Raw genomic sequence first — 14,692 nt, 5'->3', positions numbered from 1 at the left:
CAATTTCCCCAGGGGATTTTTAGGCCTACAAGTTTCAGAACCACTGTTTGACTTGTAAACTCTCTCAGTAAATGAGGATATTCTTGTCCCACCAAACCTTTAAAGAGAATTCTGACGGGGTCTAGTTATTAGGTTTGTGCAAAAATAATTGCGGTTTAAAAGGTTAAAAAAAAAAAAAAAAATCGCAAAAACCGCAATTACTTTTGCACCAACCTAATAAAACCTCTTTCTCCCACAATACTATTATAAAATGAATTCTTTTCTTAAAACTTTGCTTTTCTGCTGTTTACTCTTAGACTCATATTTCTAGGACTCTGAAGAACATCAATCAGGATTTTCAAAATATGCCAGTATGTATGTGGAAATGACTGTTACACCCATCAATAGGAATTTTTCATTTATTATCTGCATTTTTGTAGCAGTTCTGCCTACTGGTTTCCCCTCAGCTGGGAGGCCCTGGGTTCAGGCAGATGAGTGTTCTGTCAATATTTTACCTTGCATCTGAGTTGCCAGATACTATTGGCTTAGTCAGGGTCATGGAACCTAAATTGTTTTTATAGTCCTTGAAGTAAGTCAATATTTTCAAGATTATAAAAACTACTCAGTGGTTATAATCACAAGACCTTATTCTAAAATAGCACGTTGATCAGAAGGACCCTGCTGTCCTTTTGAACACATGTACCTGATGTACGTAAATTTTGTGTTAAGAGAGCACTTCAGGTTTTATGAAACCAGCTCCATTAAAGCCCAAAATGTTAGAAGCAATAATGTAAAATTTGCTGTAAAACATAAATTTCAATATCGGGTAACATTGAGATAGATGTTGAAAGTCACTGAGGGAGCCTCTAGTGGATTGAACACCCACTGTTACCCTGGCTTTGTGTAACACCCCAGTACAGTGACAATAAAGGAATAAAAATGATATAAATATTCAAAAACAAAGAGGGTGGGAGATGGAAATAGCAATTGAGGGGTATCAACCAAATTTTGGAAGATGAAAATCAGATGGTTGCCTGGTAAATGATTTAGCAGCTTAGAAAAGCTAAAGCTAATCCTGCAGTAGGGAAAGCCGAAAATAAAGCAAGATGGTTCGAGCCAAAGAATGCTGCAGAGTCTCAGAAACCAGAAGCACCTCTGAAAGCCAGGGTGGGGGAGCGCACGAAAGGAAAACTGGCTAGAGTCCTGTTTAAGAGGTGGGCCAGATACACTTCCCCAGACTGGAAGAACGAAGGTTTATGACGCTGTGGAGAGATTAAGCCACAAGACTCTGGAACCCAGGATCCCAGCCCTAGCTGAGGGTGGGCTGAGGAGCCATACAAACACTGGGAGCTGAAATGAAAAGTCTACATAGTATTTAGTGAGACACCTCTCACCATTCCCCCCATCTACCAACTCCATCCCTCTGCTCAGCTCCAGAAAGCAGCCTCCACATTTACAACTCTCAGTAATGAGAGTGAAGGTGTCTTGTCTGACTAGCGTTCGAGGGGGGAAAAAATATCTACAAAGAAAAAATATCTATAAAAAATGTCTATAAATGAAAAATAAAATACAATCAGCATACAGAAAAAGGTGCTTGGGAGAAACAGAGAATGCAGGGGGCACAAGAAAACTTAATTTAAAAATGATAATTAATATTCTTAGATCCAAAGGGGTACCTTGGAGAACAAGAAAGGGGCTACAGAAATATAAAATTTGACCAATAAAATGAAATGTTCAATTTTAGAGTTGGGGGATAAAGTTAAGGAAATTTCACTGAACATAGAAGAAAAGGACTAAGATATGGAAGATGGAAAAGATGTGAAAATTAGACAAAAATCCAGGAGGTCCAATACATGATGAATGAAAGTTCCAGAAAGTTATAAAAAGAGAAAAGGGAAAAGAGAAATGATCAAAGAAATAATACTAGAACATATTCCAGATCTTAAAGATACAGGTTTCTGGATTTTTTAAAAAAAGTTCCCAGTAGCAGACACACTGAATGAAAAAGAGCTACATTAGGGCACATCATCACGGAATTTCAGGGCTAGAGAGAAGGTCTGAAAGGCTCTCCGAGTGAGAAAACAGGTTATACACATAGAGTAAGGGATCCAAATGTCACTGGATATTATGGAAGCCACAGGACCGTGAAGAAATGCCTTTAAAATTCTGATTGAATATGTTTTCTTACCTATAATTCTATATCTGGCAAACTATCAATCAAATGTGAGAATAAAGACATTCTCAAAAACAGTTGCCATAAAAATAATCTCCCGTGCACCCTTTCTTAAGAAGCTCTGAGGGGATGTGCTCCACCAATTTGAGGGGACTAAGCTGAGAAAGAGAAGGAAGGATCAAGAAAGCAGATAATGCAACACAGAAGAGCCATGAAAAATTCCAAGAATGATGGTGAAAGACAACTGTGCGACTTCAGTTAAGCAGTAGAGCAAGAAAGCTGTAGGACAGAAGACTGGAGTAAGAGGATGGACGCCTTCAGGAAGGAGGGAGGGAGGGAGGGAGGGAGGGAGGGAGGGAGAGAGAGAGGAGGGAGAGGGAGAGGGAGAGAGGGAAGGACAGAGGTTAGGAGAGAGGGAGGCAGAGGGAGAGAGGGCAGATTAATTTTGAGTAAGAAAGAGAGAGAAGTAGGGGGCGGGAGGGGAGAGAGGGAAGGAGAAAAGGAAGGAGAGAAAAACAGAAAAACAGATTATCTGATGGGTTTGATGACCTTGAAAGTTTTACAGAGTCAGAAAAGATTGAGGACATATTGAAGATAGGTGCAGAGATAACTAACACCAATTTAAAAAAAGAGGCAGTTATTAATTCCAGGAAAAACAAAAACTTGCACAAGAAAGGAAATATACTCCTAGTAGCTAACCTGTCATGCACGCTACAAAAATCAGTCCTGTAAAGACGGATTATATTTTGTGATATATTTAGCTATACTGAGAGTACGGAGAAGAGAAAAAAGAGTGTGTGTGTGGAGGGGGCTGTGTTTGTGAGGAGGTAGTGGAAGCCAGCTAAATCCTCGTCTTCTATAGAATCAAATAATTGAAATATTGAGAAACAGCGGTTTATAGAAATAAATAAAACAACTTAATGAACTGAAGTGGTCACATCAGGGAAGCGGAGAAAGGAATGAAGGTGAGGAAGCTGTTCTTTGTCATCATAAGCCTTATGGTCCTACGTGACTCTCTGAGCTATGTCACGTATTATTTGGATAAAACAAACAATATACATTTTAAGGAGACTAAACAAAGGGGCTCCAAGCTTTTAAAGTTAAGGAAAGTGTATCTTCGAAGAGATTTCCACGATGGCTGTTAATACTGGAGATCTGTTCTTTCTATGGGGATTTTATGGCTAAAAAGCTTATAATAATACACCTCACAGGGGACCCAATGCATTTTGGTGAAATACAATTGAAAGGGGAAAACATTCCTTAAACCAGGAGCACATGTGTACTCATTCTGATATACACAGCCACAGCACACACATGTAAAGTGTGAATAAACTAGCAGAGTCGTCCACGATTTATCTAGTCCTATGATTGCAACTACTGGAAATTAACATCACACTTTGGAAATTATTCACTTCCCATTATTCCGTGTAAAAGTGATTCTTGGGCTCTAGGTATCCCTGACCACCAAGCAGTCATGTGCTTTGGGTTTACTCCTTTCATAGTTGGTCCATTGTGTTTTTGTTTGTCAGAGACTGAGTTTGCCTATCCTGCAATCTCATTGTTGTTCCACTGGTTCAAGATAGCCACCAGCTATCAAAGGATTCTTTTCAGATTTGCCTTTTCAGTTCTTCTGTTTGATCTCAAAAGCAGCTCTGTGTTATCTGTGCTCATGCTCTGTCCACGGGAGCTGGAAAGCCACTGTAAACATATTTTTGGCCTGAACTTTGATAATCGCCATATTTAATGATTTATTAAACATCCTTATGTTTAAGACACGGAGTTAGGCACTATGCAAAAATAGTTGGGGAAAAGAGAGAGAGAGAGAGAGAGAGAGAGAGAGAGAGAGAGAGAGAGAGAGAGAGATCCTGTCCTTGAAAAATAATGAAATTAGGAAAAGATAATGACCAAAGTAAGTTCGGGTTATTTCATCACGGAAAGACATATTTTAAAAATTAGAGAGCGATCTAGAAGGTCCAATACATGATGAACAGAACTTCCAGAAAGTAAAAAACGAGAAAAGGGAACAGAGAAGTGATAAAAAAAATAACAGAAAAACATAACCCAGAGAAGATTTGAAAGTTTATAATGGTGGAAGTTTTACTGATACGCTCGTTGTTACTATTTGAGCTTATAGGAAATAAAAGAAGACGATAAGGAGTGAAAAGAGGAGGTGGAGAGAGAGAAGGGAAAAGAAAGTGAGTGTGGAGAGAAGGGTTTTGGAACTATCTTCTAAAACAGGCGTTCACCATGAATACTCTATGAGTCGTATGTAAATGAATAGAAAATAATGGTGCCACCTCAACCCAACTGGCAAATTGCATAAATAAGAATCTTCTTTTAAAGAATTAGCAAATTATAAACTTTTTAAAAATAAGGGATTTCCCTTCCTTAACAAGTATTTTTCCTGATGGTAGAATTAACATACAGGTATGACTGAAAATTTAGAAAATTCAGTCAAGTATAGAGAGGAAAAGAATAATCACTCATAATTTTACCAACCAGATATGCCATTCCTGATATTTTAGTTATTCAGTATTTTTCCATACGTTATTAAAAAACAATCTGGATTGTAACATACAAGCTGTTGTATGATCTGCTTATTTCATTCATTCAATGAGCATTTCCATGTGACAAGTCACTCAATATCATGATTTTCATGTACATTATTTTTCCAAAATATTTATTTTGGTTCCCATTTTTCACTATCATAAGTAACCTCAGGAGCATAATCTTTGTGCATAAACCCTTGTTCAATTCTCTAATTATAAGGAATACTACATAAATTCTGAGAAGTGAAATTTCTAGATAAAACATATTCAAAATTTTGAAAGAAGTTTTGTTTGTTTCTATTTTTGGTTCCCTCTTTTTTGAAATATCCAGAACCTGTGTGAATTTCTATTCTTTTCTGAGAGAAATGACATTTTTTGCCAATGTCCCAAATAAGTAAACATCTGTATATGATCATTATCTTGAAATAAATATTCTACTGTGATTGACTTTGGTGCTTATTCATTAAAACTAAGTGTTGCTCATGGTCCTTGTGGCCAACAAAGAATAAAGTGAATTTTCACTAGCAACAGCACAAAACAAATTTGAACTACTACGTGTAATTATATTTTATGTCTCGGCCTATAATTCGTGCACATATTTGTGCAATGTACTCGCCTATAGTGTAATTAACTCTTCTGAGAGCTATGTAAATACTGCTCCTCAATCGGACAAAAGCGTGAAATAAGTGGTATGTTTGCAGAAAGACATTTGTGTGTTTATATGTATATTTTGAAGCTTGTTTCAAACAGTGGCGAGTTAATATTTCAATAAAAAGCAGGCTTTTGCTGGATGGTTCTTTATCAGGGGAGGAAGTGATTATTCTCATGAAACCTCAAGAAGGAAGATGCTGAAAATACCCCATGAGATGAAAGGAAGAGAGGAGCCCACAGATTTAATCCAGAAAAACCATCACTTTCCTTTCTTCACCTGACTGAGTCCTTTCAGAACATGACCTCTGCAGCCCAAGCCTTCAGTTACTCACACGCAAGCGTAAGGACCTTTAAAATTCATGTTCCAGCAAAGACAAGAACTTCATCCCAAGTTAGCAAATTTCAAAGGGCATTGAGTGAGGGTGGGGCGTGAGGCTGGGTTCACGTTGCGCCCACATGTCTGCAGAGCCTGTGAGTTAGAATGAATCATCTTTGGCTCAGAGGAAATACTTTACTGCAGCTGGCGTAAAAACAGCGAATGTAGGAGCACAACTCGTGTTAAGATTAACAGCAGACCATTCTGACAGCTTGCGATCTCATAAACCTCAGACGCGTCTGGGCTACAACCAACCTCCCTGTATACTGCCTACATGTTTGCTCGCTTCAGAACTTCATACTGAAGCATGCACAATGTTGCAGTTTTCCAGCGACATCTATTTTTTTAATGAAAGCAAGATAAAAGTTCACATTTCCATGGTGTTTTTCTAACAGCTACTGATTGCAGTTGATGTAAACCAAGCTATATTTTTATTTCTCCAGACAGCATTTCTTTAGAGCTGGTCGGCATGTGCAGACAAGAAACCACTGTGAGGTTTTGGGGTTGGAAGGCTGTGAAGAAGGACAGGAATCAAGCCACCGAGCGCAGGCCTGTCTCTGCAGGCCAGTACCACCTCCAGCTCTGCAGCCTTCATCAAGTTCAAGGGGGTTGGGTGCACAGGGGGAGGGGCACACCAGGACACACAAGATACAAATAGCCGTGATGCTCGATCTGCCTTCATTATTTCCCAGTCCCTCTGATTGTGGACACATATCTAAACACTAGTTAGAACCTGTTTGCACACAAGGTCCCCTAAAGCAAAATCTCCAACTGCAATGCGAATGTTGGCATCCTGAGAGGACGGAGGCACAAAATAGCACAAAATAGCAATGGGCAGTGAGGTGATGGCTCCTGAATTCACCCAGGCGGGGCGAAGGTCGGTAGAACAATGCATTCCCCACTCCCCCTTTCTTTCAAGGTAGACAAAGTGTTAACTGAAAGGAGCTTTGGCTGCGTGCCACACTGGTCACTCCCCAACCGGCTGCCACTCGTTTTTTACCACGGATCATGGAGAGCCCTACACCCCAAAGCCAGGATGTCATGAAGTGGGAAAGAGGAGACTTCATTCTGCTACAGCAGTAAAATATATTCACCATCAAATGTTCCTGAATTAGACCTGAATAAAGTGGAGAGGTTTCCCTGCAGTCCCACAGCTTCTAATTGCACTTGTTTACTAACACGTCTCCAAACGTTGAGTGGTCCTACAAAAACCTATTCTCTAGTTCACTCTGAAAACACAGGAAACTCCCACAGTTGAGCATCAAGAATCGAATTTCCATGATTCATAGTTCAGTAAGGTAGGCGAAGGGCTTATAACGCTGGTGGAGAGATCCTGGAAGGCTCCGGCCTCCCCTCCCCCCAGTCTAGGATGGATGACAATGACCTGGGAATGACAAGCACCAGGCGTGGCCCTGTGAGCTGACAGCACTGCCTCCCACACAGTGAGAACTTTATGTCATTTTTCGTTTCTTACTTGCTGTCAGGAATAAAAAGGCGTTAGATTCCTAGGCGTTCAAATACAGGGAAGCTAAGTGTGCCACCCTTTACATCTCTTGGAAGAAAGGGGAGAAAAACAAAACACCAAACCCAAACCTGGCAACTACATGAGGATGTGTGGGGAGAATTTCCCCGGTCATTGTTAACCCCCCTAGTGCTGACGTGGGGACAGCGTCACACGTCCCAGTCTGAAATGCATCACCAGAAGGGCTCGGAGTGGGTGTCGCTCTCCCGCTTACCTGACCGTGGGGTGGCAGCGCCGCGTATGCCAGGGGCTGGTTCATCACTCCTTTCTGCTTCATGAGAAGCATGCGTTTCTGGTCCTCGCTCAGGTGTGCCCTGGGAGCCTGGAGCTGCGGGGGCGGCTGCGGGGGCTGCGGGGGCTGCTGGATATAGGGCATCAGGGGGTTTTTGGTGGGGTTGGCCATGGGCGGTGTCATTCTCTGACTCAAGTCCGCGTTAAAATGGGTCAGAGGCTTAGTGTTGCCGTATGTGAGGATATTGTGCTGTTTGTTTAAGGAGTCCGTACCCAGGTTATTTGGCTGTTGACTGATCATGGTCATGTGATTCTGAGGGAGGTAGTTATTCATTGTCGTCTTCTGCAGGTTGTTTGCCATGGGAGGCACTCCAGGGTTTTGGTTGTTAAAGGCTTGAGGGTACACCATTGGGCTATTTGGTTTTTCTGCAGTGAAAGCGGTGCCATACGGGCTGGATGGAGGCCCCAGAGGAGACCAGCTGGAAGTCTGATTTGAGTGCTGCTGCTGCTGCTGCTGCTGCTGCTGCTGCTGCTTCTGCTGCATGAGTTTGGCCCTTTGTTGCTGCTGTGCAGCCATCTGCTTGAGCTGCTCTGCTGGAGACATGTCGGAGCTGGGCACAGCCACAGGGCCCGACCCTGACCCGCCAACCGTCACGGCCGCTGGGTTGAGGAGATAACCATTTCCTGGCCGAGGTGGAGCTTGGCCTGGAGTGTGGGCTTGGTTTGGAGTTTGCGGGGACTGGACAGCACAGTTTGCTGGGGAGCTGGCGGGGTTTGGAGGTGCGGGAGTGCTGGCGACAGAGGGTAAACTACTGGCCGTGGAGACACTAGAAAAGGGAGGACCAGAAGACGAGGGCCGTGCCTGGGGAGACCCCATGGAGACGTGCGTGAAAGGAGAGTGAGAGGGGTCGCTCTTCACGCTCAGGCTCTCCTGGGAAAGCGGCGTCTCAGTCGCTGGCTGTGAGAACTCTGGCTCCTTCTTCTCTTCAAAGTCTTCATTGAACAGGTCCTGTATGTCATCTTCAGGGACCGTGTTGGCCAATTCATCTATTAATTCTTGCCATTCCTGATCATTCAGGTTAATGTCCGAGAACAGCTTGTTCTGATTTGAAAGAGATGTTTCTGATGTGTCTATGCAAGTCGGGTCATCGAGAGGTTCTTGTTTGAGGTCCTTGCTCTGCAAGATGGTGAAGCTGTCCTCCAGGTCACTGCAACCGTTCACCGGGAGTTTAATCTCTGGGAGCCTCCCATTCTTACTGAGGTCTTCCAGAAGCCCAGGAGTGTGAGTTCCACTGTTCTGCAAGGGCAAAGAAGGCTTCAGGTCAAGTTGGTGAAGAGGAGAAGCGGAAGGCAGGGGCATGTTATTGGGCAAACTGTTGATGGCTTCCATCCCTGTGGGCATGTCCTTCCGTATTCGCTTGCTAGTTGGAGAAAAACTCCCATCGCAAGCACCATTCTGCTGGTCTCCATTAAGTGGCGAGCGGGCTCCTTCCAACTTCCTCTTCACAGTCTCCTGGAGCTGGAAAAGAAACAGGCAAGAGGGTGACTCAATCTCCGCTCATAGTTCACGCTGTAAGCATGGTGAGATGCAATGCTATCAAGTAACTTTTACATGGTTAGTAACACATAGTAAAGAGGTTATACTTGTAAAGTTCAAATTGGCTAGGCTTCAATTCAGATTCTATGGGAAAAGGTTTTATCCAAAAGCAGACCTCACCAGGCAAAGAGACAGAAAACAAAGGAAAGGGGCGGCTGGATGGCTCAGTTGGTTAGACAGCGAGCTAACCAACAAGGTTGTTGGTTCAATTCCCACGTGGGATGGTGAGCTGCGCCCCCTGCAACTAAAGATTGAAAAACGGCGACTGAACTTGGAGCTGAGCTGTGCCCTCCACAACTAGATTGAAGGACAACGACTTGGAGCTGGAGAGACACACTGTTTCCCAATATTTCCCCCCCCACACACAAAAAAATCCAAAAAAAACAAACAAACTAAAGATTGGAGGGTGGGGAACAAATGAAAAGAGACAGTTAAAGGCAGTAGTTCTCTTATAGGGAAGAATCATCTACTATGATTTTCCAAATGAATGCTAAATATGAGACTTGGACCAAAATGTGTCATACTCAAGAAAGATGTTAATAATTATCCTAAATTCTTGTCACATCTTAATTGAGAACATCAAGGAATTAAATCCACAACATTTTAAAGAACACTAAAAGTCCTCTGAAAATATAGAATTTAACACATTTACCAAACAGCACAGAAATGAAGGTTGGTGGTTAACGTAACCCCAAACTTCCTTTCAGTTCTGATTTTACTTGCCCTCCCAGCACCTTCTGACACAGTAGCCCACTCTGTTCTAAAAGCACACCTCCATTGGCTCCCATGATATCACACTTTTCTGGATTTCCTTCTTTCTCTCCATCTGTTCTTTCTCAGTCTCTTATACATTCTTCTTGCTGCTAAGTGATGTGATTCTTCATTGTTTGGTCTTAAGCTTTTTTTCCTGCCCACTCTACATGCTTGCCTAGATGATTTCATCCATGATAACAACTTCAACCATATTCTCTAGGCTGATGATTCCATAATGACATATCCAGCCCCATCTTCTCTGATGAGTCCCGTGTACTCTAATGCCTCTTCCTGGTTGTTTCACGGGCATCTAAAACTCAACATGTCTTGACATTGAGCTGATTATCCTTTAATACTCAAATACGATCCTTACCAATGTTCCTATCTCAGTATCTACCCAGTTACCCAAATCAGAAACCTGAGCTTTCTTCCTGAAATGTCTCACATCACCAGTCAGCAAGTCCTGTGTGGCCTGCAGCCGTAATATCACTCTGACATGCCCACCCATCTCCTACCCCACCGCCACTAACCTAGTCTCTTTGCCTTGCCTCCATTCATCCATCCATTCACTCTTTCATCTATTCTTTTATTCATTGTTTTGCTCTCCATCAACCAAGCCCTTCCTGCTTATAACCCTAAAATGATTTCCATTGTCTTTAGATTAAAATCCAAACTGAGCCCACGTCTCCTGGCTCTTGCTCATCAGTTCAGGCTTGTCTTCTTGCCTCTCAGCTTAGCATCACCTCCCTATCCCCTGTGAAACATTTTCTATCAACTCTCACGAAATTCTCTGAGTTTCTTAAATGTGCCAAGCTTCCTTCTGCCTCCAGGACTTTGTACGTGTTGTTTTCTTTTCTTGGGACTTACTCCTCCGCTCCCTCTTCCCTTCTCCAGATTAGTAGCTACTTATATTTCAGGTTGTATCTTAGACTTCACTTCCTCCCAGAAATATCTTCTCATGTTCTGTGCCTACACCAACTACATTAGGTACCTTCTCTGACTCACCTGTACTGGGTTGGATATCCCGGAGTAAGTGTTTCCAAGCAATCTCTACTTCCCCATCATAGCTTCTACCATGCTTTAGGGCAATCGCTTAAGTGTCTGCTTAGGGAGCTCCAAGAAGGTAGGGGCTATGGCTGACTTGCTTACTGTGCCTCCATGGGGCTGCACTTAGTATTCAAGTTCCTAGCAGTGGTTAATAAGTAATGGCAAATTGAGTGCGTGATTCTATTGTGTAATTCATAGGGGCTGAAAGAGGTGAGTTTGAGTCAGAGCAGGAGGCAGCCCCACTGACCATAAGGAATGCCTGGCTTTGACAGCCGACATTCCCAGTCACGGGATCTCTGACCCTGGAGAGTGATGGGCTCATTTAAGGAGTCCAGTTAAGAAAAGTCTTGCTAACTCTATGCATTTATGAACTATAAACCTAATTCATCTGTCTGCCCCCTTCCTGTCTGCCAGAAAGGAACGGTACGGGGACTCTGGTAAAAGAGCCTGGCATAGAGCAGGCACTGGGGAAATGCTCACTGAGTGACAGAAGGGAGACTAGCTTTGTTAGAAAAGTTTCAGTAACTTTGCAGAGGCGGAGGCAGAAGGCAGAGTGACATGGGGAGGGCAGGAGGGGCCGCCCTGCACTTGGGCACGCTCCCTTCCTCGCAAAGTGCTATGTATTATGGGAGCCCGATTCCCTCTGACCTTGTACTTGGCACACGGAACTGACAAGGCTCTAGAGGAGCCCCATGTGAAACAAAACCAACCTGGAGGTGCAATGGGGGATTCTAAGAGGTGCCACTTCATTGTTATTCTCGTAAGTAGAGAATTCCATTTTAAAAGCAAATAGAAAAGGTCCTTGAGGAAAAATCCAGTTTAGCCCTTGTTCCTAAGTCTTACATTTTTAACCACAACACCAAACACTCTCTGCAGTCACTTGATGGAAGCCCCTGAATTGCTGAAACCAAGGTCCTCACTGGAATTTCACTTCAAAGAAGATACTTGCTCAATCCATCATATTAGGTAGACACTGCTATAAAATTACGTTATTTATTGAACAAACCAGGAAACTGTGGTTCTGATCATAGGTATGGCAGTCACTTGAATGTAGCTCCAACACATAGTGACAAGTTCAAATATCCCAGCTTCAGGGCCTAAAGGAAACAAAGCTTGAGGCCCTTGGCATGTCCTGAAACAATGTTAACCTTAACAAATAAGCACTTGTCTTAAAAATGAACCTGACTTTATTTTAGAAAGTCCAGGTCCACAGTTCTGTTCTAGGGCCGTGAAATGGGTGGGGCAGGATGGAGAAATAAAGACGAATGTTTTGTTTGTTCCTCTGTAAAACAGTGGTGGCTAAGACCATGGAGACAGACGGGTTTGGCTGGGAACCCCAAGTTTCACCTCTTATTACCAAGCAGTGTGACCCTAGCTGGGTGCGGCAGGATAGGCAGTAATATAGAAATACAAGCACTGGCCCTAGGTTAGAATGTCTGGGCTCAAATCCAAGGCCACTCACCTAAGAATTGAGACCTATAAATGTTGCCTGGCACTTAATAAATGTTAGTGATACCCTCCGTTGTATAGGGAGTTATAAGAAGTTATGGATTCTACTGTTTTGTTTCCTCTGGGTCCTCAGCAGCTCACAGTAGATACTCAACAAATATATGTTGAATGAACGAGTCCTGGAACACTTATTTAGCCTCTCCCAAGCCTGGGTTTCCTTACCTGCAAAATGGGGTAATAATATCTAGTTCACAGAGTTATTCTGAGGATGAACTTACATGGAAGGCACTTAGCTTGGCCTCTAGTAAGCATCCCCAAAGCTTTAGCTATTAGTATTTTTAAAATTTAGTGATACCAATAGTCACAACTACACCTGAGATAGACCACTTTCTAGATCTCCAAAACAAACAGGTAGAATGATATTTCTGTTCGCTAGCCTGCGAAACCCTAACATTTTCCAAGCCTCTGGTGACCCTTTTCACATGTGAACAACAAAAATCAAATTTGCAATTCAAGCCCAAGTCCAAGTGCTAATGCATCCGTGTCCTAGATTGTGAAACAGCACTAGATTGTTGAGGTTCAAATCAAATACATTTCCAGCATTCAACCTGAATGGAGCTGCTGAATATTTCCTTTACCTTCAGGGCCTAAAATTCTCTATTGCTGGCCTCTCCAACCCAAATCTTGACATATATTTCACGTATCGGCACTTGGGAATATAAGAAAAGCATCCCTGAAGACACTGAAGCTATGTTACAATTTTTATGTTTTGTTTAGTTGTGTCCAAAATAGCAGAGCAATCTTAGCATCCCCACTGTGTGCCTCCTCGTCCCCTGCTATGGAAGGCGGGTCTGCGAGTCTAATTCTCTCCTGATGTCCTTCTTGGGAGGTAGACGGAGGGTGGGAGGAGGAGATAGAACCCACGTGCTCGAGAAAGTGGATAGCTCACAAGCACTCTGCTCAGGGATCATGAGAATGGTTGACCACATGGGGAAATGTCCCTGTGAGCTCACCCCCCACCCCCAAGGACCCTGGGCCGAGTCTCATCCCAAACAGTCTTATCTCAGGAGGTCCCTGGCCCTTCTGCCTTACACAGGTGGATGCCTCTAAGTATGATGTGCGCCCTCGTGGAAAGCTCACAGCACCTCTTCCCTAGGCATCAGATTCCTGGCTCCTGTGTTCCTATTAGCATAAATGTTTTCTGCCATTAAGAGAAGTGCGGTGCCAGGAGCTGAAGTACGCTGTTCACGCCATGCCTGTGACACGGGGCCGCCAGCACGTGCCAATTCCTCTGAAGGAAACAGTTCCTCCTCCACACTGGCTCCAATACCAGTCTCTTGTCTACAGTGTGGCTCGATCGCTGTGTTTCTGTGAAACCGCCGTGTGTGTGTGTGTGTGTGTGTGTGTGTGTGTGTGTGTGTGAGAGAGAGAGAGAGAGAGAGAGAGAGAGAGAGAGAGACTTTGAGAGACACTGAGAGGGTCAGAATGGCTTGGGAGGGGTGACAGGATAGCCAGTCCAGTAGTAATGGGGATAGTTATGGTTTTGGGGTTATAGAGTGCCTTCACACAGGTCATATGCTGGCCTGACGCTTCTGCAGGGAAAAGTGTTTAGGAGGAGATGGGAAAGGGTGGATGGAGCAACAGGACCAAGATTACCAGGCCTCTGCTGACAAAGGGGGCCCCATTTCTAGTGGATTATTTTCTTCCTTTAGACTTTTAGCAATGCTAATAAGTTAAAAAACAAACGAGCAAAAAACTACCCCCTCAAAAAAAACAAAACAAAAAACAACCCCACCTCGTATTGCCATGTCCCTGATTTTGCATGAACGTGGGCAGGATCACAGAGCTTGGGAATGAAGGAGATGATAGTGCTATGAATGGACAGGAGACACTGGGGTAAACCACCAGCTTCCCTGCCGCCTACTCCTAATGGTCCTAAGAGGCCGGTGTAATGACGACCGCAGTCTGACGCCTCAGCCCCCACGGCACCCTCATCGAGGACAGCGAAGCACAGTCGTGCCATCCTCTACAGCACAGGCTCCAGGCTCCACCGCTTATCGTGACAACGCTCCCTCAGACTGTTTTCAGGAATCATCCTCGATTCCACCCTCTCCCCACCGCCCACACCCAATTACACCTCAAGAACTGTCTGCTTTGCTCACTAATGGATCTTAATGCTCGTCTTCAACACTCAGTGCACCACTTTAGTTCAGATCATCGACACTTCTCTCACGACTTGTGCACAGCTCCTGACCATTGCCCTGCCCCAGTCCTGCCTCCCCTCCAACCCTCTACCCCATTCTCTGCCTTGTGGCTGGGATTTTCCTTATAAAATGTGAGCCTGGTCCTGCCCCTTCCTCGTTGA

General features: G+C 43.8%; 1 protein-coding gene across 3 annotated transcripts in view; it reads right to left on the bottom strand.

Moving 5' to 3' along the window:
* The window catches only part of MAML3 (mastermind like transcriptional coactivator 3), a 376,796-nt gene that overhangs the window by 143,052 nt on the left and 219,052 nt on the right, over positions 1 to 14,692 (bottom strand). For 2 of the 3 annotated variants that reach the window (XM_019730802.2, XM_074338491.1), the window contains exon 2: positions 7,465 to 9,000. In XM_019730802.2, coding sequence (XP_019586361.2) covers positions 7,465 to 9,000 — 1,536 coding nt within the window. Of the gene's footprint in view, positions 1 to 7,464; positions 9,001 to 10,836; positions 10,971 to 14,692 lie in introns of those variants that run through there. The other variant, XM_074338492.1, reaches the window with a different exon arrangement.

This window comes from Rhinolophus sinicus, linkage group LG07 (genome assembly GCF_036562045.2).
Source record: "Rhinolophus sinicus isolate RSC01 linkage group LG07, ASM3656204v1, whole genome shotgun sequence".
Taxonomy (NCBI): Eukaryota; Metazoa; Chordata; class Mammalia; order Chiroptera; family Rhinolophidae; genus Rhinolophus; species Rhinolophus sinicus.
This window is presented reverse-complemented; position numbering and strand designations above follow the sequence as displayed.